The sequence below is a fragment of the Pelodiscus sinensis genome, chromosome 1, assembly GCF_052426305.1.
Source record: "Pelodiscus sinensis isolate ZL-2025 chromosome 1, ASM5242630v1, whole genome shotgun sequence".
NCBI lineage: Eukaryota > Metazoa > Chordata > Testudines > Trionychidae > Pelodiscus > Pelodiscus sinensis.
In genome coordinates, this window is record NC_143052.1 from 240,318,650 (window position 1) to 240,340,227 (window position 21,578).

At 43.2% G+C, this 21,578-nt stretch overlaps 1 protein-coding gene across 2 annotated transcripts in view; it reads left to right on the plus strand.

Moving 5' to 3' along the window:
- Positions 1-21,578, plus strand: part of LOC102450376 (RANBP2 like and GRIP domain containing 4) — a 67,443-nt gene that overhangs the window by 44,124 nt on the left and 1,741 nt on the right. The window contains exons 21-29 of one of the 2 annotated variants that reach the window (XM_089775403.1): positions 3,288-3,365; positions 12,203-12,370; positions 15,008-15,100; positions 16,053-16,255; positions 17,545-17,758; positions 18,321-18,416; positions 18,666-18,808; positions 20,247-20,520; positions 20,647-20,981. In XM_089775403.1, the coding sequence (XP_089631529.1) occupies positions 3,288-3,365; positions 12,203-12,370; positions 15,008-15,100; positions 16,053-16,255; positions 17,545-17,758; positions 18,321-18,416; positions 18,666-18,808; positions 20,247-20,520; positions 20,647-20,981 (1,604 nt within the window). The remainder of the gene's footprint in view (positions 1-3,287; positions 3,366-12,202; positions 12,371-15,007; positions 15,101-16,052; positions 16,256-17,544; positions 17,759-18,320; positions 18,417-18,665; positions 18,809-20,246; positions 20,521-20,646; positions 20,982-21,578) is intronic. The other variant, XM_075917913.2, reaches the window with a different exon arrangement.

Below are 21,578 nucleotides of genomic sequence, written 5' to 3' on the forward strand. Positions count from 1 at the left end.
GAACTAGTGTAGTATGTCAGCATAACACTGTCCGTATCTAGGAATTCAGATGAGCTAGTAATTACCTAGAGGTTTGGATGAACATTTTCAAATATGGTTGCATACAGTTTGGAACCAGAATGCACAAATTGGACTTGTTCCTAAATAGGTAGTCTTTTTATAGGCATCACTTCTGAAAGTCATGGCTTTTATTTTGGTACTTAAGTTCAGGTGCAGGGACATGTCTTTAGTCATTGTTTGAAAACTTTGGCTTCCATTTCTTCCTAGAGAGGTTTAGCTGAAACCTGCCATAAAACACAAACTTGAGTGCTGCTGATGTGTGTTGTTTAGGCTTTACCTAGATTTTTAATCTTACTGTTTATCTGATTCCTAAATTTTTAAGCAGCTGAATGATGTCTTAAACTTATTTAAGTCAGGAAATATTCTTCATGAAGACAATTGTGTGGTATATTAAATTTGACTCCAGTCTTTCATGTGATAAAAGAGCAGCCCACAGCCACTCCAGAGGTCTAACTTGAAGACACTGAACAGATTCTATTGATCTGTTTTGTTTAGGCAGTGAATGAATAATGTGGTGTATCTTCTGCTAGGCAAACTCTTGGGGTTCACCTTTTAAATTTCTGAAGTGGCCCACGGTCAAAAATTATTGCTCCACCCCTGTAATCGCTGGTCCATAGGAAAAACACACCGCTTACAGGTCATTGTCCTTATAAATGAATCGTGACATTTCTGAAGTACCTTTAGTGTGGCCCTCACTAGTGTTAGTAAAACAAGTTTATAGTTCATATTTCAAACTTCATATACAGGGATGATACATGCACACAAATTGAATGCACACATGCAGCAGAATATAGCTTTTTCTAGTATGTTACATAAAGTATTTTACATAAAGCCTATGCCAGCTATGTCATACTTATATTTATGTGAAGATTATGGAGTGCAACATCATGGCCACCCTTACTTCTGTGCTGTTGGTGTTGGGGTGCTGTCTTTAGATCTGGGCACCTGGACAAAACCACTGCTCTCTGGCTGTCCAGTTCTGAAGACAGCTCAGAAGTAAGGTTGGCAATCCCCCTAAATAAGTGGTTCCCAACCACTGGGCTGCAAACCAATGCCAGTCCACGAACTGCTGGCTAGTGAGCTTCAACACACTGTAGGGTTGTGGGTTGCGTGCTAGGACCAGCAGCAGGCAGGGCCTCTGGGAACCAAGGCTGGGTTCGGCCTCTGCAGCAGGAAGCAATTTGCAGCTGCTGCTCACAGTGACTCTGAGGCCAGGCTCCGGGCCGGATCCCTGAGTCCCAAAAGGGACTACTGCTGAGCCCAGACTACAGCTGGGAGGGGGAATCTCCAGCAGTGCCAGTTTAGCTGCTCCCCAAGATCCTCTCCTAGGGCACCACCAACAGCCTGGCCAGCCCCTGGGCTGTAGGGGGAGGGTTTGTCCCTGTGATGCTCCCAGCAGAGCTAGCTGCTGCCAGCTCTAGGTGTGTGAGGGGTAGGGGGAGCCAGCCCTGGAGAGGGGGGGATCTGGGAGCAGTGTTCCCTCTAAGCTGGGCAGTATTAGAGCTTCACAGGTGATTAATCAGCCCTGCCCAATCAGCCCTGCCCGGCAGAGCCTCAGGACTCCATGCAGGGAGCTGACTGAGAGGGGCTGATTAATCACCTGTGAAACTGCTGCTGCACAGCTTAGGGGGAAGGAACACTGGTCAGGAGGGGGCTGAGGAGGGGCAGGGGCAGATGAGGGGAAATAAGGATGCGTGAGGCAGGTGTTAGAGGGAGAGGCAGGAGGCATTGAAGGGAGGTTGAAGAGAGACTTATGAGGCAGATGGGAGCAGGGGTGCAATGGAGGGAAACTGAGGTAGTGTCACAAGGAGGGAAAGGGGAGACGCAGGGGAGAGACTGTGGGAGCAAGAGCAGCCTGCCTGGGAAAGGAGACACACAGGTTAGGAGTTATATAGAAGGACATGGGGGAGATACAATGGCAGCTCCCCCACCCCATGAGGCAGTAGAGTGGAGGGCAAATGTGACTGGTGGTAGCACTTGGGGGCACCAGCTCCTATGCCCCTTACAAAATTTTAGTTGCTAAATAGGGTGTTCCACATGCATTTGCCCTGTGCCCCTCCCTCTGCAGGCACCAGTTGCCCATGTGGGTAGGCTGCCCCACCCAGCAGCCAAAGGGGAATTCTTTCTGTGAATTTTTTTTTTTAGTGTTGTAGATATCTGCAAACTGACCCATTATGGCATGCATTGTATGCCTACGAATATGATGTACAATAATACTTGACCTCTTAAAACTAATTACTAAGGGTGTTAAATATTGACTAATTGAATAGTTGATGCATTTTGCATTGACTGTTCTATTAGTCGGTAGGACGATTCCTCCTTTGAAGTGTAGCGACAGCCCTAGGGCTTTAAAACCAACTGCTTTGAAATGCGACGTGTGGCCTGGGGACACCCCAACTGGCCCCAGGCTGCATGCAGCGTTTCAAAGTGGCAGTGCCGTGTGGAGCCCAGGGTCTGGCCCCAGGCTTCAAGCAGTGCTGCTGCTTTGAAGTACTGTACTCCTTCCTCTCTCTCCCCCCCTGCCTTTTGCTGCCTCTTTCTGATAGAGGCAGTGCAGGGGAGGGAGGAAGTGCCTAGTTGACTAGTTCTTCACATCTCTATTAATTACCATAATGAATAAAATATTACTGGTCTGTCAAAAGTTTGAATGGGCTTGCAGGTCTACAGTATAAAAAAGACTGGGAGCCACTGCCCTAAATAACCTTGTGGAAACACCCCGCCCTCCTTCCCCAGAACTATATCCTTCTGTTGTTAGGATCCCCAATTGGAGAAACTAGTTTCTCCCGTGAAACCTGTAAAATATAAGGTGGTAACACACACAAGACCAGATTTCAGAGGGAAGCCCAAAATTTCCTGTCCATGACACACTTTTCATGGCTGTGAATTTGGTAGGACACTGCATATTTTATGAAGCACAGGATTGTATTTGCATTTGAAAGTTAGTGTCAGATTTTGTTAAATGTCCATTTTTGTCTAACTCAGAATATTGGGCTATAAGTGAATTTCAGAATTATAGAAAGTATTATATACATAAAGTATCCTGGTAGGAAAAAAATTGATTGCTGCTTGTTTACATTTATTGAATCAATAAACTGATACAGCAGGCAATGTAAACATTCGTTAACTAATTGAAGTCTGTAGATATTAGAGATGTACACTTCAGACATAGGTATGTTTGTGCCCTCTAGAAGGCCAAATAAACACTTATACTCACATTTATTTTCTAGGATTTAATTTTACCCTTTTTAAATCTAATCCAATGGCCTTTTGGACCAGCACACCTTCCTTTCAATCTGATAGTAAAGGTATTTATACACTGCACTGAATGTGTAATGAAATCACTCTTTAGCCGGTATTGACAGCTGCCCAATTGTGATAAAGCATTTGGCTATATAATAGTATGAAAATTAAAACAAATGTAATATGCATGCTAAAGAGCAGTAGTTAGAATTAGTGTCTGAACCTGTCATAGTGAAAGAGTATTTGTTTTCCCTCTCAGTTTAGTTTGGAGATTTTTTTTTCTGTAATTCGCATATTGAGTGGTCTTGTACTACTCAACTTCATAGGCTTTTAGCTTTTGCATTGCTTCAAATTTACTATAAGGGCTTCAGATCTGTTTGCTAAAATCTCTCTTAGGAATATGAGGAAAGGTATGAGAAATTTTACTGAGTATGCTCAGGATTTTGTTGGAATTCCTTATGAAGAGGGTTTCAGACTGGTTCAGTTTCATTCCTAATGTCCAACCAGTAAGAACTGTGTATCTTTAAAAATAAACATCTGTGAAATGGGGGAGACACAGATGTCCTGAACTCTTGAGGTTTTCCAGACAGTATCTTAATTGAGTTCACCTGTCTTCTACTGGAAGTGTTCGAAAGTTCATTCACTGATCCCTTAATTCAGGGGTGTCCAAACTTTTTTCAAAGAGGGCCAGATTTGATGAAGTGAACATGCGTGAGGGCCGACCATTTTGCCTGACATTCTTTGAACCATTAAAATTAAATGCAAATTAACTATGTTATGCAAAGTTTATTGCAAACGGCATACTTTTCATTTTGTCACATGGATGACAAATCTAAACAAGTGTTAAATCACTCTGCCTTTCATATCTGAAGGCCAGATGAAAAAAAAATCCAGGAAGCTGAAATATATGTCAGGAACATTGTAAAGTACATTACATATTATCAACTTTTAAGTTAAAAAAATATGAACAGGAACATAACACCAACTATACATGTTGTGTCCAAATATATTTATAACTGATTTAGACCAACTGACATTAACTGAGATTTTACAATGTATTCATCTCAATTGAAAAAAAAACTTGCCTACACTAATGTGAAGGGTGAAACTGAGATCTGGACTGCAGCACATAGGCTAGGTCTGGTTCAAAGGCAGTGGTTTTGATGCGCAAAATGTCACGCAGGTGAGAGTCACTTAGTCTTGTCCTCACGTGGTTCTTGTTAAAGTTCATAGCAGAGAACATCTTCTCACACATATATGTTGAGCCAAACAAGCTCAGCATTTTTTTAGCCAATGTTTGAATCTCTTGAAACCGGCTCTTATCCAGTTGGCGGTAAAAGTTCACAAGAGAGAGCTGTTGGTGACGACTGCGTAACTCACTGTCACAATGCAGCTCAATGAGCTCGAGCTGCAGCTGATCTGGAGCATCATCGGGGTCAACAGAGAATGGAGAGGAGAAAAGGCTCATCTCCTTTTCAATAGCTGCAAAATCCTGAAAGCGCCGTTTAAACTCCCCAGCCAGAGATGCGATGCCTGCTGCATACCTGCTCGTTTGCGCACTGATATTGTCCTGTGGAAAACTGTTCATTATTTCCTGCAACGCTGAAAAATGTATGGTATTGGGCTGTGTTTGTGACAACTGCCTTATGAAAAGTTGCAGCTTTGTCCCAAAGGCTTTGAGGTGTGAATAAAGCTGGTTCACCGCTGCATCTTTCCCCTGAAGACTCGTGTTCAGTACATTCAGATGCTTTGTTATGTCAACTAGAAACTCCAAATCAGCCAGCCAAATAGGATCAGATAGTTCTCGCATTGGTTGTCTCTTTGTTTCCAAGAATTCTCCAATTTCCTTTCTGAGAGAGTAGAAACGCTGCAGTGCAGACCCCCGACTGAGCCATCTTACATCGTTGTGATATAAAACATCTTCGTATTCAGCCTGGATGTCCAGTAGAAACTGTTTAAACTGGCGGTGGCACAGGGCTTTAGAGCGAATAAAATTAATAGTCTTTAGCACCGGTTTCATAAGATGATCATATTTGAGATGTTTAGCACAGAGAACTTGTTGATGAATGATACAATGGAGTTTAATAGCTTTGCCTCCTTCTTCGATCACCTTGTTACAGATTAGGGTTGATAATCCACTTCGTTCACCAACCATGGCAGGTGCCCCATCAGTAATAATCCCAGTAACTTTGTTCCAAGGCAGTTTCATGTCATCTATGGCGGAACTAACAGAAACAAATAAATCTTTTCTCTTGTTTGGTCCATAAGGCTCTGGAGGTCAAGTAGCTCTTCAGTCACATTCATTTCATCGTCCACCCCTCTTATAAAAATCAGCAACTGAGCTGTGTCAGATAGGTCCGTGCTTTCATCACAGGCTATTGCAAAGAAGTCAAAATCCACTCCTTTGGATGTCAACTGTCTCTTAATATCTGATGAAATCTCTTCAATTCTCCGTGCTACAGTGTTACGAGCCAGGCAAATGTTGGCAAACTCTTGCTTCTTCTCGGGACAGATATTCTCAACCATTTTCATAACGCATTCTTTGATAAAGTCACCCTCAGCAAAAGATTTGCAATTTTTAGCAATTAATGTTGCCACCTCATAGCTCGCCCTTGTGGCATTTTCATTTGACTCACGGGCTCTTATGAAAAATTTCTGTTGTGACATTAAAACAGCTTCAAGTTGCTTCAACTTTTCACTGCGGTCGTGCCCTGTAAGCTTGTCGTATGTGCTATGTCTCGACTGGTAGTGTCTCTTGACATTAAATTCCTTATAAACAGCCACAGTCTCTTGGCATATCAGACAAACACAGTGATTCTGTATTTCAGTGAAGAAATATTCCACTTTCCACCTGTCCTGGAAGCGGCGGCCCTCACTGTCAACTTTCCTTCTCTTATTTACAGTCGCCATTTTTTTAAATTGACCAGAAGGGGAAGGAATCATGTGAGCGCAGTGCCAGAGGTTTAATACACTGCCCAAGTAATACACTGCACTAATACACTGCCCAACAAGAATTCTCTTGCCTTTGTGGCTGTTTGTGGCGAAGTGTCTAATGATGACCTCCGGCGTGTTCGCAGCTCCACGTGCCTGAGCCCGCCAGAAAGCTGACAGTGCGCTGGGCCAATCACAGATACTGAGATTGAGCAGCTGCGGAGTCCGTCCCTGATCTCAGCAGCTGTGGAGTCCGTCCCTGCACTCTCAGCCCCAAGGTAGAGGGCCTGCAGGGTCAGAGGCGGGCGGAGAGCGCAGGGCACGCTGGCCTCACGGCGGCCCGGGGGCAGGGCGAACCCGCAGCCAAGCGGGAGAGCGGGGCTGTGGACATGCCCTACAGGGCAGACTTTAGGACCGCAGCGGCCGCCATGGACGGTGGCGGCGCGGCTGGAAGCGGCGCCAGTTCAGAGGAGCGCCGGGGAGCCAGGAGAGGGGGAGGAAGTGGGGGCTGTCCCCGCACTCTCAGCCCCAAAGCGGAGTGCAGGGGCAGGGTCTGGGACCGCGGCGGCGGCCCGAAGTGGCGTGCTGCGCGCGCCAGTTGAAAAAAGCACCGGGGAGCCAGGAGAAGCGGGGGGCCGTATTAAATCCGACCGCGGGCCACATTTGGCCCGCGGGCCGGACTTTGGACATGCCTGCCTTAATTGTTTACTTCTGAGGCCTGTGGTCTCTAGCCATCAAGTATTAGGAGTTGCACTGCACATAACTTTAAAAAATATTCTTGTGTGGTTAATTGCTGAATAAACTTTATTTTTTCTTAAATAATATAACTACACTGTCCAATCTTCCAAAAAAAAAAATAATACAGGAATATGTAGAGACTAACTGTTGAATGCTGCAACAGTTCTCAAAATTAAATATGTATGGCCAGATCTAACAAACCCTGGTTGTAACCTAAATACTGGCAGTTCTAACAAGATTAAGTAAAACTTGGTCAAGTATTGGCACCAGTTGTTCTAACCATATTAATTCCTACAATATCCAAAAAGTGTGTAATTATCTAAAAAGCAACGTTAAATGTTTCTACCAGTACTAAGTTTTCATTTGTTAAAAGAGCAGTAGTGCTACTCAGTGCTCCTGCAAGCTATGTGTTTGTGAGGCCACTCAGGAGAAATCCACATGATGCCAGTTGATTAACAGACCACCCGCAGCTAGGCTGTTTGTTTCTACTGGTGGTATACACACTCACATGCCTTGGTGCACATAAAATTTGTTCTGCACAAAGATGGAAAAAATTCGCATGTGGAGGGGAAGACTAGAGGGAACATTGGTGCTACTTCCAAATGTAATCAGATTTCAATTTTAAACCTGCAATTATTCTCATTTGTTGTCTGTGAAATAAAGTAAATATCCTTGATTCTTTACACCTCTAACATTTTCTTTAACTTACTCTTCCTCCTTTACAGAGGAAAAAGTGATTAATATGTAGGGTAATATTTTACCCATAACTTGACATTTATTCAGTTTGTAAAAGAGGGAAAAGCTAAAATAGGGAACACTTTCTGATTTTACATTCACAGGATGAAGTTGCTCAAAATATTTCCTGATTTTAAAAACTGCTTCTACCTCAAAATTTATTTCTGCGATGCTCCATTAAGGTGCATTGTTGGATGGAAAATGCAAAGAATCCATGTTTTGTTTTGCCATTTCAAAGTATTTTTAACTGTCACAGATAGATTAAACACTCTACAAGACATACTCCATACTTCTATACGTTTTTTCTGTTTTACAGACCTTGGAAATATGGTATGAATTTCATTCTTTTAAGAAGTTAATATTAAATACTAAAATCCACATTTGCCTACAGCTGAACCTTCATATGTACTGATTTGATGTGAGGGGAATGGAAAGGAATTAATAAAGGACATACCTGAAATCAAATCCACCCTATTAAAATATAGTCAAGGGTTACTCAGTTATTCTTCAGGCCTATAAAGTCTTCAATATTGAACAAAAAAAAGTTCACAGCTATCAAACACTAGCAGTCCAGACTCTGATACAGAGCTGTTTTGACATCAGTAAGTTAAAATGCTAGACTAGCAGCAGAGAGCTGCTTTGGATGAGTAATGCCTTTTTTCTAACATATGGAATGAACAGCATTGATTCTTCCTTGTATCTATTCTAACTTAACTTTTTATAGCTATGTTGAAAATACTATAATTAGCTCAGCCATGTTTACTCATATAATTAATGGGAAAATCACATTTTTGGGCAAAACATGAAACCAAGGACAAATTGACTTTTTCTAAAACTGAACTAATTCTGGCTAAATTTTACGTCGCTTGTCAGGAATACCTGTTTTGTAACTTGTCTTCTGAACTATGCATTTTGTGAAGTGAGGATTAGAACACTAGGATGTTTGACCAGTGATAAGACAACTATTGGGCTCATTATTATGGGATTTTGGCCTCAACCTTGCTTACGCTGAACAGACTTTTCTGTTTAGTATACTACAGTGTACCCTGAAACTAACTACTTTATTGGATGGATGTAATGTATGTTTTCTGCATGTTTAACATTTGAGTAAATCATTAATTTCGTGCTCACAAAAGATTCTGGATTGGCAATATTGGAAACTGAAGTCCTGTAGGGTAGCTATTGAATGGGTCTGTACCATAGCTAGTATTAGCAGCATGAGCTTTCCCATTCTACCTCAGCTTTGTTCTAGAGGACATACCTCTAAGGTTATATATACCAAACAAGAAACCGTACTTTTAACGAGATGACGGACTATTTCCATTGCAACATCCTGAAGTGGGCTTGCTTAGAGTAACCTTACATGCCAAGTATGAAACTCTGTGAAGCAATAAACTTGAACTTCTTTAATCCGTCAACCCTGGGAAACAGTGTATGCCAGATTAAAGAATTTGCCAGGTTAGAAAGTTCGCTGTGGGATCTGGGCATGAAGGGGGTGGGATGCTTAGCCAGTGTCCCACTTCCAGGAGCGCACGTGGCTTCGCGCCCCACGCCATTCCCAGGAACCATTCGCCCGCTGCTATGGTAGTGGCGGGGAAAGCCTCTGGGGAAATGCTTGCAGATTAGGGACACCCTTGGAAGCATGAACTAAAAAGTAGGATATTTTTAGCACTTGGATCTGATGCTGTTAAATTAGTGCTAATAGTATGGTGGAAGGAAGAGTTCCAATTCAGGATTGAGGTGTATTTATCTCTGTATGATTCTAAAAGCCTGAAGAGATGTAATTGTGATTTTTGAGACCAAAGAAGTGTTTTTAATCAAACTTTTGCTGGCTGTCAGATGTGTGTTTTGGTTTTAAGTTTAAATAGATTTTTTGAAGTCCAATGAAGTTTGGCTCATGCATTATGCTAAAAATCTATTAATTTGACATTGTTTTAATGTACTGATGGGGCTTGATTTACAAACTATTTTAACCGGGGTTTCTCAGGTCCTTAAATTTTGTTGTTTCTTCATTTAAATCCATGGTCCCCAACATGGTGCCCGCGGGCGCCATGGTGCCCGCGGGCGCCATGGTGCCCGCGGGCGCCATGGTGCCCGCGGGGGCATTTCCATGCGCCCGCCAGGTGCTCGGGGCTGGCCTGGCACCGGGCGCATGGCGGGGGGAGCGCCGGCCCCGGGTGCGCGGTGCTGGGCGGGGGGGGACCCCGGGCGCCTGGCGCTGGGCGGGGGGACGGCCACGCCCCCTGGCGCCCGGCGCTGGGCGGGGGGACGGCCACGCCCCCTGGCGCCCGACAACCTTGAAAGGTTGGGGACCACTGATTTAAATCATTGTTCTGGGCTGGGGATGAGGGGTTCAGTGAAGGCAGCCCTAGGGAGAGAAGACTACCTCTGCCCTCTTACCATAGCAGCTTGGGGCCAGGTGAGAAGCAACTCTCCATAGCCATTGCACCTCCAATGGACATGGCTGGGGGAGGTCCTGGTTCATCTGCCACTTGCACTCCCCAGCCAGAGTGAATAATGGATCAAATTGAACTTTCCCTTCACTCCCTGATGAAGGCAAACAGCCAGTAATGTTCCCAAAGGTACGGGGGAGAGGTAGAGGAGAGTTTTATTCCTCCCTAAAGGGCACTTGAGGAGTGGGAGGCTTGGGACTGGAGCAGTCCCAGAGTGGGGAGGGCATGCTCCCAGCTAACTCCTTTCACCTGCCTCATGATTCTGTGTGTCTATGGTTTTATGAAAAGCAATCCATTTTGGGAACATCCCATTTTCCTGGCACAACTAAACTCTACTTAGTTTGTTATGGTAAGAGGAAACTATATTGCTTAATTTGGTGGTTCTAGGCCACTCTAGCCTGCCCACGCCCACCCTGGTTTAATTGGTGAACCTGCTAAACATAATATTTAACCAGTTAACTAATTAAATGGGATTTTACATCCCTAGTTCTCTGCCTCTGTATTTTCTAAAGTGAATTGTAACAAAATCATGTTCTGTTCAAATTCATAGTAATTTGGATGCCAAAAATATCCAAACTTTACTATTTAAATTGCTTTATAAGAAACTTTCCTGTGGGATCACAGTGATGTAATCACGTCACCTCCCCAAGCCTCTGCACACTCAGAAGGGGAAGCAGCCGCCATGGCTTGGTGTCCCCCCACCCCAGCCCCTCGGGTGAACCCTAGGCTCCCCTCTGGTCCCCAGATCCCCTGCAGGAAGCTGTCTCTGGACCCACTTATACTTCTGGGTCCAGGGCCCCACCACTCCATGACCCAGCAGGAACTGCTGCCACCACCTGCCTCAGGCTGCTACCTGCTTCACCTGTCTGGAGCTCCAGCCTTGTCGTCCTCTCCCCCACCCCCTGCAAGGTTAGTGTGACAGCACTAGCTTCCTGGGGGAGTGGGAGGTGAGCCACCAGGACCCTCCGGCTGTCCCTAGGGGGAGGGTGCTACAAGGTTAGCCTTTGAAGTTAAGTAGGGCCCCAACGAGAGCTCCTCAGCCAACCCAGCCACACACACCAAGACTCTTGGCTTTTGTCCTTGAGCGCTGCTCTCTCTCCTGCTGCTCTTCGCTGGGCCTGGCTGTGGTTAGCATGGGGGCGTGGAGGGCATTGAAGAGACAGGATAGCAAGCAGCCACCATGCGTGGGGTGGAAATCAGAGTGCTGGTTGATGGAGGCCAAAAGGGAAAGTTTTCTCTCAGCAAGGAGTCTCCACAGCCCAAGGCAACCTGCATTCACTGCCCCTAGATGGAGCCAGTCCTGTCTCCCAGAAGGAACCTGCTGAAGGCAGGAGATGGAGCCCCCCATGGAGAAGGGAAACCTGACATCTCCTCCCGCCTCCCCCTCCCCCTCCCCCCCCCCTCCCCCTCCCCCAGCAGATGCTGTCTACTCCTTCGCCTGTCCAGGTGCAACTGTTGCTTGGCTTTAGCAATCCACGTGCACTCCCTAGGCACTGGCTCCCTCCTCTCCTGGGTTAGCCAGACTCCCTGCACCCTCCCGCCCAGCTACACACCCTGCCCTATCGAGGCCCAGCCCTCATCTGGCCACAGGAAGGGACAGTGGCAGCCCCTCTCCTGCTGAGGCATGGGTAGGAAGAGAGGCCCTGTTTCAGCTGCCACAGACGGAGTTTGGCGAGCAGGGACCACAGCCCCATAGTAAATTTAAAAAAGAAATGCATGCAGCAGTTGGATCTAACTTAACTTGTATGATGAAAATCAACAAGGGCTGCAAAGACTGAAGAATGTTTTATGCCTAATGTAAAGCATGGTGTGACACCTAAGTATTTACTAGTGCATTTTAATGTTGGAAGGACATTCCTTCACACTAAATCCCTTTCTTGGTATTCCGTCATTTTGATGCTTAGTTTCTTGTGGCTCTCTCTCTATATTTGTAGTTCACATGTGTGGTCTAATATTGTCTTCAGAATGACTTCAGATGTAGAGTTTTTCGGATTTGTTCTCAAGTGTCTTCATTTTGATCCTGTTAATCTTTGATATTGTAACAGTTGGGAGGAAGAAAGAAGCTGATGCAGAACTTCCCTCTGATGATGTACTCATTGTCTTTGAGCTAACACCTACCCCTGGACAAAGAGCTCTTGCTGATTCTCTCAAACTGCCTTCAACATTCTTCTGTTACAAGAATAAGCCTGGCTACTTAAGTGAAGAGGACGATGGTAAGGGGCTAAAAATTTGTTGATCCATTTTGGATTTACAGTGGAGTAATAGTAATATTCTTGAGCCCTGACCAATAAAAATTTACTGGAGGCAAAAGAGCAGGTGGTGTATCTTTATGATCTGAGGAAGCATTACCTCTATTCTGAAGACCCAATGCTCTGGTCTCTTGTGGCCAGAGATTGTGTAAGGGTATGTCTACACTACCCCGCTAGTTCGAACTATGTAGGCATACCGCACTTGCAAATGAAGCCCGGGATTTGAATTTCCCGGGCTTCATTTGCATAAACTGGGCGCCGCCATTTTTAAATCCCTGCTCGTTCGAACCCCGTGCCACGCGGCTACACGCGGCACGAACTAGGTAGTTCGGACTAGGCTTCCTAGTCCGAACTACCGTTACTCCTCGTGGAATGAGGAGTAACGGTAGTTCGGACTAGGAAGCCTAGTCCAAACCACCTAGTTCGTGCCGCGTGTAGCCGCATGGCACGGGGTTCGAACGAGCAGGGATTTGAAAATGGCGGCGCCCAGTTTATGCAAATGAAGCCCGGGAAATTCAAATCCCGGGCTTCATTTGCAAGTGCGGTATGCCTACATTACCCTCCTAGTTCGAACTAGGAGAGTAGTGTAGACATACCCTAAGAGATTTTTCCATAACTATAGTAAAGCTCAGCCATATATGGCTTATAACAATTATGCTAACTCTTGGGACCATAAAAAGCAGATTCAGTATAGTATGTTCAGGACCTCAAGGGTCTAACACCAGAATAGGGATGTAAAAGAGTAGTCGATTACCTAATAAGCCTAAGCTTATTGGGTAATTGAGTCGACTACTCGCATTTCTTCTCTCTCCCCCCCCCCCCCCCCAGCTGCCTCTCTAGGAATTGGGGGAGCAGGAGCTGGTGCTGGGGGGAGCTGGCTTAAACACCTGTTCCCCCCAGCATCATCTCTGTGGGATGGAGGAGGGGGGATGGAGGGGAGGCAGAGGTGCAGTGGGGGACCTGGTGCTAGCAGGGACTGAATCAGTCCCCACTAGTGCTGGGTCCCCAACTGCTGTGGCTCTGCCTTTAAAAGTCAGCTTTAAAAGCCAGGCAGCTCTTACTATATTTAAAAGGCAGAGGCTCAGTGGGATTAGATTCCGGGGCCGTCACAAGCTAGGACTAAGCAGTCCCGGTTTACGCCGGTCCTGGGATGCTGCAGCTCTGCCTTTTAAATGTAGTAAGAGCTTGTGCCAGCCCCTGGAGCTAACCCTACTGCGGCTCTGCAGTTTAACTGTAGTAAGAGTCAGGCTGTTGAACACCCGGCTCCTGCTACATTTAAACTGCAGAGCCACAGGGAAGGTAGCGAGCACGCCCTTCCCCATTGTCTTACCAAGTAGTCCATGGAAATTCTGTTGACTACTCGAATATATGATCAATCGCAATTTAACATCCCTATGCCAGAAGCATCAAGACAGGGTAGACTAGAAATGAAACCACAGATGACGTGTTTTGCTTTTTTTTTTTTTTTTTTCTGCCACCCTGTGAGGGGGCTCACTCACCAGCACAGCACCACCAGTCATCTGTCTTGGGAATTGGTGCCTTCCCTCAGGTGGTGTCTCCCCTCTTCCCTCCAGGCCACGGTGTCCTCTTCAGGACACTGCCCTCCGGCAGTGCCCTCATCAGTCTCTGAGCCCCCCTTCCAGGGGTGGTTGTTTCTTCAGTGGGCCGTGCTTCAGGCCCTGCAGTCTGGGAGCTTGCTTGACCAGAGATCCCCATGCCCTGCCTTGCCTCCCCAGCACTGCCTTAACTCCAGGGAGCCTCCTACTCCCCCAGTAGCCAGGCTCTCACTGCTCTTACCCCGGAGCAGCAGCCCATCCTCTTGTATAGCTCCGAGCTGGGCCCTAATCAGCTAACACGGCCTCAACTGGGGCTAAACTCCCATGCCCTGCTCTGGGCTGGGGTTTGCCATTAAAGGGCCAGTGCAGGGCAAGCGCCCTGTCACACACCCTCATTACATTTGGGAGGCAATTCTGGGAAAACGTGAAATTATGAATATACGTATCCTAGAACTTTTTTAAAATGGTGTGGAAAACAGAAGAGGGTCCTCTAAAATCTCTTAAAATAGTGGAATTTTATAAATATTTTTTAAAATCCTAATGTTAGGCTGTTCAGTGTTTCAGTTTGTCTGGCTGCTCTAGAGTATTCTGGTCTAACGTAGCAAAAGTTTGCCCTGAAAAATAAATACTTAAAGACTTTGTAGCATGTTTATAAATTAAAATGTTTAAATATCCATTTCCTTTGCTTCCTTATCCAGTTGCTAATTAATAGCTGTTCATGCGTAAATTTGTTCTTAATCCTGCTGTGGAACTACTTGATATGAAATTATTTTGGACATCATGAATCCTAAGAATCAGCATGGTCTATATTGAGAGTGTTGCAATATTTAAGTATATCAACAAATATACACATCATACGAAATACTTAAGTTAATGTTTTCCTGTTTGGCTGTGTTCTCTCAAATTAGAAGCTAGCAGGAATCATGAGCTACATAGTCACTAACATGAGTGACCTGCAAATCTGGATGGGGTAGTTGGAATTGATGTTTTCCAAAGGTATGTGGTGTAAAATCACTGACTCGCTCTTAAATTCTGTATCTTTAAGATGAAGACTATGAAATGGCTGTTAAGAAACTTAATGGAAAGTTATATCCTGATGATCCCAAAGAGCATAAAACATCAGAAGGTCCCATGCAAGGTAAATAAAAACTTGGAGGGGAGGGGGGAATTTCAGCTACACTTTTTGATTTGAAGTATAACCCTTCAAATGGGTCTGGCCCACGAAAGCTCATAATCTAATAAACCATCTTGTTAGTCTTTAAAGTGCTACATTGTCCTGCATTTTGCTTCAACTACCCCAGACTAACACGGCTACATTTCTATAAGTATAACCCTAAAACTGATGCTTAACTTAAAATTTCAAACTCTGCTTTTTCATATCTAAATATTTAGAATAATCTTATCTTAAAAGCTGCTATACCTTGTATTCTATCAGTGTTGCACCTTTATGGAGGGTAATAGATATATACCAGCTGTGGTCAGCCTAAGCCTGAGAAGGAGCCTCAGTTTACCAATGTACATTGCCAAAGAGCTACAGTAATTTGTGAGCAGTCCCCATCAGGTGCCGCCTCCTCCCATCTCCAGCATCTTTTGCCCATCAGCAACCCCACCGATCAGCGCCTCCTCTTCTTTCCCCAAGCCTCCAACCCATTACAATCAGCTGTTTCATGGCATTCAGGAGGCTCTGTGGGAGAGAGAATGAGCAAAGGTGCAATACGCTTGGAGGAGGATGTTGAGCACTGGAAAGTTGGCACCTGTAGCTGCAGCCCTGGAGTTGGTGCCTGAGCAAGGAGCCGCATATTGACGTCAAGAGCCACAGGTGGCTCCAGAGCCACAGGTTGGCCACCCCTGTTATATACAATGTAAACTTTGCTTCCAAATATAATAAAAAGTACAAAGTCTAGGAGAGCAAACTAAAATTGGGCACAATTATAGCACTGGTGTAGAAGCTAAAACTTTGTCCAAACCTCCTTTCTGGGCTACTTGAAGTAGGAATTGACCAATTATTCATACTCTATCCTAGAAATTTTGCTTCAGAACTCTTCTCTGTTTGCTACTTTTCAGTAATTTCTGATGTGCTGTATCTCTAGGAATCATGGAAGAAAATGAACCAGAGAATGAGAGGGAGTGTGTTATTGTCTGGGAAAAGAAACCAACTCCTGAAGAGAAGGCTAAAGCAGAAACTCTAAAGCTTCCTTCTACATTTTTCTGTGGTGTTGGCAGTGATACTGATGAGGAAAATGACAACTTGGAAGACTTTCAGACAGAAATTAAAAAAGTTCAAGAAGCCAAAGTATGAACTAAAATTCAAAGCATGACTTTTCAAATTCATTTTAGCTACATTAACTCTTAATTCTGAACTAGCATCATGAATATCCTGTACAGTTATTGAAGCAATCTTAGCTTTTTAAAATCAAATATCGGGTGTACATCAAGTAGTAAGAGTCAAATCGCTTCTTCTGTATTGGAGTAATCTCACTCGGATGCCAATTGAATCTATTGTAGAGACATCTAAAACTTTGGGACCATTTATGAAACATTTTCCTTTTCGGTTTGAGTCTCAATGTGTTGGTAATCCTCAGATTTTTTCCTTTTAAAAAAAAAAAAAAAAAAAAAGCAAACAACTCTAATCTCAGACAAAATGTTTGAAGCTGTTCAGAGACCATTTTTTAAAAAGTTTAAATTTCAGAATTTAAAAATTTGTGCACAATGAGATAAAATATATCTATATATAAATTAATTAATATTAATTAAATACAATGGAATTTCTTTAGCACTCCAACTCTTCATATTTTCAAAGTTCTTTACCATTTACTAATCTTCAAACTCCCTATGAGCTCAGTGTAGTTGACATTTTATAGAACTGAAGATTTGGTTGATTTGTAAGATTTAGAGCATTACTTTTTCTGAAAGTGTTTTTTAAGAAGAATGTGAACATAAGGATACTTTTCCAAGTTAATCAAAATATTAGTATAGTGTACATTATCTTAATATATTAAGATAATGGGAGAATAACATTTCAGTAGTATTAAGTGATAACTTCATTATATTTACAAAATAATTCCTTCTGAAATATTCTGAAGTCTGTAATCTATTAGCCTGCTTACTCAGGCACTTTGGCTACTAATTTTTGATACTGCTATATTGGTGTATTTGTTACAGACCCAAAGGAAAGGGCTCTGAATCCCAAAAACTTTTCCACTAGGAAAATTTTTTTATAACTGACAGGGATGTTGGGTTGCAACTTGTGTTCTGTGCTCCTCTTTCTTCGAATTCCATGAGCATTTATGCCCTGGCTTTTTTAAAACATATTGATTACCCACAAATCCCATTGAAATTGATAAGAGCTAAAGTTGCTTTACCTTTCAAAATGTGTGGTAACTTTTAAATAGTTTTCCAATACTCCCATCTTTCTGCAGTGCTCCTGTTCTTTTGGGAGTTGTGGGGGGTAGTGGCATTTAATTTCTAATGCTGCTGTTCTGACAGCTTTTGAAAGTATTTAAGCAGATGATTTCTAGGTATTCTGGTATTTCTTTAGCTCTTTTAAAGCATTTATTGGAATCACAGATATTTTCTTTTTAGGAGTCTGTGGAAAATGAAGTTACAAGTTCAACTGATGTAGTCCGTACTGATGAGACTGAATTGTCTGTTCCATCAACCAGTAAATGTGAAGAACCAGATTCAACTACAGAATCCCTGCACTCATCCCAGACTTTGTCAGGAACTGATGAAAAACCTGTTGATTTGTCAACTAAAAAAGAAAATGATCCAAATTTAACAGATTGCGCAAACCAAGGTAGTGTTTTTTTGGGACTGACTTCTACAGATAACTGTGACTATAGGTAACCAAGATTGATTTAGAATGCTACTAATTCTGCTTAGCTATGTAATCATTGTACTGATCAAAAGAATAAATGAAAAATGACCATGTGCATCAAAGGTAATTCTAGTATTATGAGACCATACTACAGTATGCTGCTATTAAATATCCATTAACTGTACATTGTGTACAAAATAGGGAGTGTGGCAAAATTAGTAAGATTCTGCAGTTTTGCAAAGAGGTAATTTGTCACTTAAATGTTCTTATAGGGGGCCCAAAAGAATCTATCTATCTATATTTATATTTTACTGGGGTAAATGTTTAAGGTGCTGTTAGTCACTTTGGAGCATCCCAATACATTGGCCTTCATATGGAAAGGAGGGGGAGATAGTATGCTGTAATCCCTAGATTCATAGTTGTATCAGCCACTTTCTGCATCTTGGTATTAGGTACAGTTATAAAGTGCTGTGGTGAAAGTCATCCTTGCCAGTTTCTTTCCCTCAAGGTTTCCCTTTCACTTTACTTTCATTGTGAATAGGAAGCAAAACAATCGCATTTGGATTTGGCACTACTTCTGGCCTGTCATTTGCAGATCTAGCTTCAAATTCTGGGGATTTTGCTTTTGGTTCTAAAGGTAAGATGCAAATGCTTTTGGTAATAAATTCACATTCGAATTTCTTTTGATACAACTTGATATCAAATGTTATGTGCATTAAATCTGCTAGTTCATAAGGTACTAAAATGTGAATGACAGAACACTTGTAAACTAAATGTCTTCTCTAGAAATGGCATAGTTTATGAAAATTAAACTGTACTATACGTGTGTGTGTGTGTATAGGAGTAATTGGAAATATGTCTGAAACTTTAAACTCTTCATAACTAGATAAAAACTTCAAATGGGCAGATACTGGAGCAACTGTATTTGGAGTACAGACAGCCAGTAAAGGAGATGAAGATGATGGTAGTGATGAAGAAGTTGTACATAGTGATGATATTCACTTTGAACCTATAGTGTCCTTACCAGAGGTAAGATGTCTTTGGTGATACTTGTTCTATCAGAATCTCTTTAAACTATGTCTGTGAAACTAACACATTTGATTAGTAAAACTGAAGTAGTTTACAGGTCTAAATTAAACCCCTCTTTAGCAGGCTTTGCATTTCATTCAGGTTGGCTGAAAACATCTGCTTTTTCTAAAAATATTGTTTTGTTTTCCTGAGGCCCCAGATGGACAAAGTGGATCCTGAACCAGAGGGAAAAATAGATACTATCAGGGCTAGTCATTTTTAGGGAATCTACCTGGCTTAGAATGGGATGGAAAACATGACTCTGATAATGCTATTAAATTGGCAACATTGTATGAAGAAGCTGCCTTAGGCATATTTTTTTAAAGCTTCTGTAATTACTTTAATTTTATCTTGAAGCCTGTACAGTTTCACTGCTACTAGGGACCTTTAGTCTGTGTGCGAAAGTGCACAATATTACCAGTAACCCTTTTAAGTAGGGATGTCCTCGTGTAGATGACTACATGATTACCAATAAGCCTCGGTTAATCTTGTCAACTACACTCCCGCCCCCGGCTGCCTCTTAGTGGCAGCAAGGGAGGAGTGGGGGTGGGGGTGGGAGTGGAGGGCCGGTGCCTGTGAGGAGCTGTCTTAAAAGCCAGCTCTCCATGAGCACCAAATCCGCCTACACTCTCCTTGCTCCTCCTTCTCCTCGCCCACCTTGTTGCCTCAGACAGCAGCGTAGAGGGTGATATGGGCAGGCAGAAGCCGATACATGTGGGGAGGTAGCTTTCAAGCAGGCTCCCTATGCGTGCTGGCTCTGCAGACCTTCCTGCCTCCCCTTGCTGCCTCCTGCAGAGGCAAGTGGGGAGGCATGCAGGAGCTGGTGCTGGGGGGAGCCATCTTAAAAGTCCGTTCCTCCCCCCCGGCTGTACCCTGCCACCTCCCCCCGCTGTTGCCTCTGTCAGAAGCAGCAATGCAGGGGAGGCTGCCACAAAGCAACCTCTGTCCGTGGAGGCCCAGCCTCGCCATGGGCAAAGGCTGCTGCCAGGGAGCAGCATCTGTCCACTGAGAGCTTGGAATCTCCTTTGCTAGAAAATATGCCCCAGGACATGTCAAGGACTTCTAGTGCAAATTTAAATTTTCTAGTCCAAGCAGTATTTGAGATGACTTTATAAAAAGTTAACTTTCTAATTATGAAATATTTGAGCAGGTGAGGTTTATCTCAAACAACTTGTTCATCTTACCACAAAGTGTGGAATACATCTGTTCTGGCTACAGACCAGTTTATGCAAAATTTTAAATAGAAAGTATGTTTGAGGAAATTTTTAAAAGCAGGGGTAGGAGAGTAAAATCAGTGTACTAGAAAGCTCTTACCCATTATATCTAATGTATGAGTAGATTACTGGTGACAGTATCTGTCTAGGAAATGCATTAATATGCTGTCTTTGCTGCTTTCTAGGTGGAGGTTAAATCTGGAGAAGAGGATGAAGAAATTCTCTTCAAAGAAAGGGCAAAACTCTATCGATGGGACAGAGAAGTCAATCAGTGGAAGGAGCGTGGAGTTGGAGAGATGAAGATTCTCTTCCATACACAGAAGAAATATTACAGAATTTTAATGAGAAGGGACCAAGTTCTCAAAGTGTGTGCAAATCATGTAATCACAAAAACAATGAATTTAAAGCCCTTGAATACCTCGAACAATGCTTTAGTGTGGACAGCCACAGATTATGCTGGTGAGTTTGAGAAGATAGTGTTTTCTGTAGGTTACTTAAACACCTGACTTTTTTCCTAATTTGTATGACAAAACTTAAACTGATAGAGTAGGCTATGAATAATCTGTTCTGGGAATTACATTGCAGATGGAGATGCAAAAGTAGAACAGCTTGCAGTTCGCTTTAAAAGCCAAGAAATGGCTGATTCCTTCAAGAGGAGATTTGAAGAATGCCAACAACATTTGTCAGAACTTCAGAGGGCACATGTATCCCTGGCAGCAGAACTGTCAAAGAAAACCAATCCTGTAGTGTATTTTGAGGTTTCTGCTGATGATGAACCTTTAGGACACATAACCATGGAACTATTTTCAAATATTGTTCCTCGAACAGCTGAAAATTTCAGGGCCCTGTGCACAGGGGAGAAAGGATTTGGATTCAAGAATTCCACATTTCACAGAATAGTTCCTGACTTTGTTTGTCAGGTAAGTGCAAGCTGAAGATTTTTCTTAAAATAAAATCTGTTTTCATTTCTTAGAGCTAAAACCATTTGTTATGTGGAGCGAGGATTTTACCAAGGGGTATGTCTAGATTACATGCCTTTGCCTACAGAGGCATGTAAAATAGGCTACCTGACATAGTCAGTGAAGCGGGGATTTAAATAACGAGGCATAAGGGAATAGTTGACAAAGGCTTCCCTTGTTGACCGATCTGTGTCTTGACTTGCGTACCACAGCGTGGTGGCCATTTTTATTTAAATGAAGCTAGGGATATTTAGATTCCCACTTCATTGACTATGTGGGGTAGCCTATTTTACATGCCTCTGTCGGCAGAGGCATGTAATTTAGACATACACGAAGATTTTGATTCAGTGGACAATATTTTACTCATTAGTTTAAAAGTGTACTTCTTGTTTGAAAATTGATTTTTATTTTAAAAAGTTGTACAATTCCTCTTACAGTACCTCAATGATTTCCATTTTAAACGTATTCATTTACAAGTAATTCTTTTTTCAAAAGGTTAGGTCTTAAAATTTAACCTGCATCTGAAAATCAGGCTGTGTTCTTTCTGGCTCAGTGTGC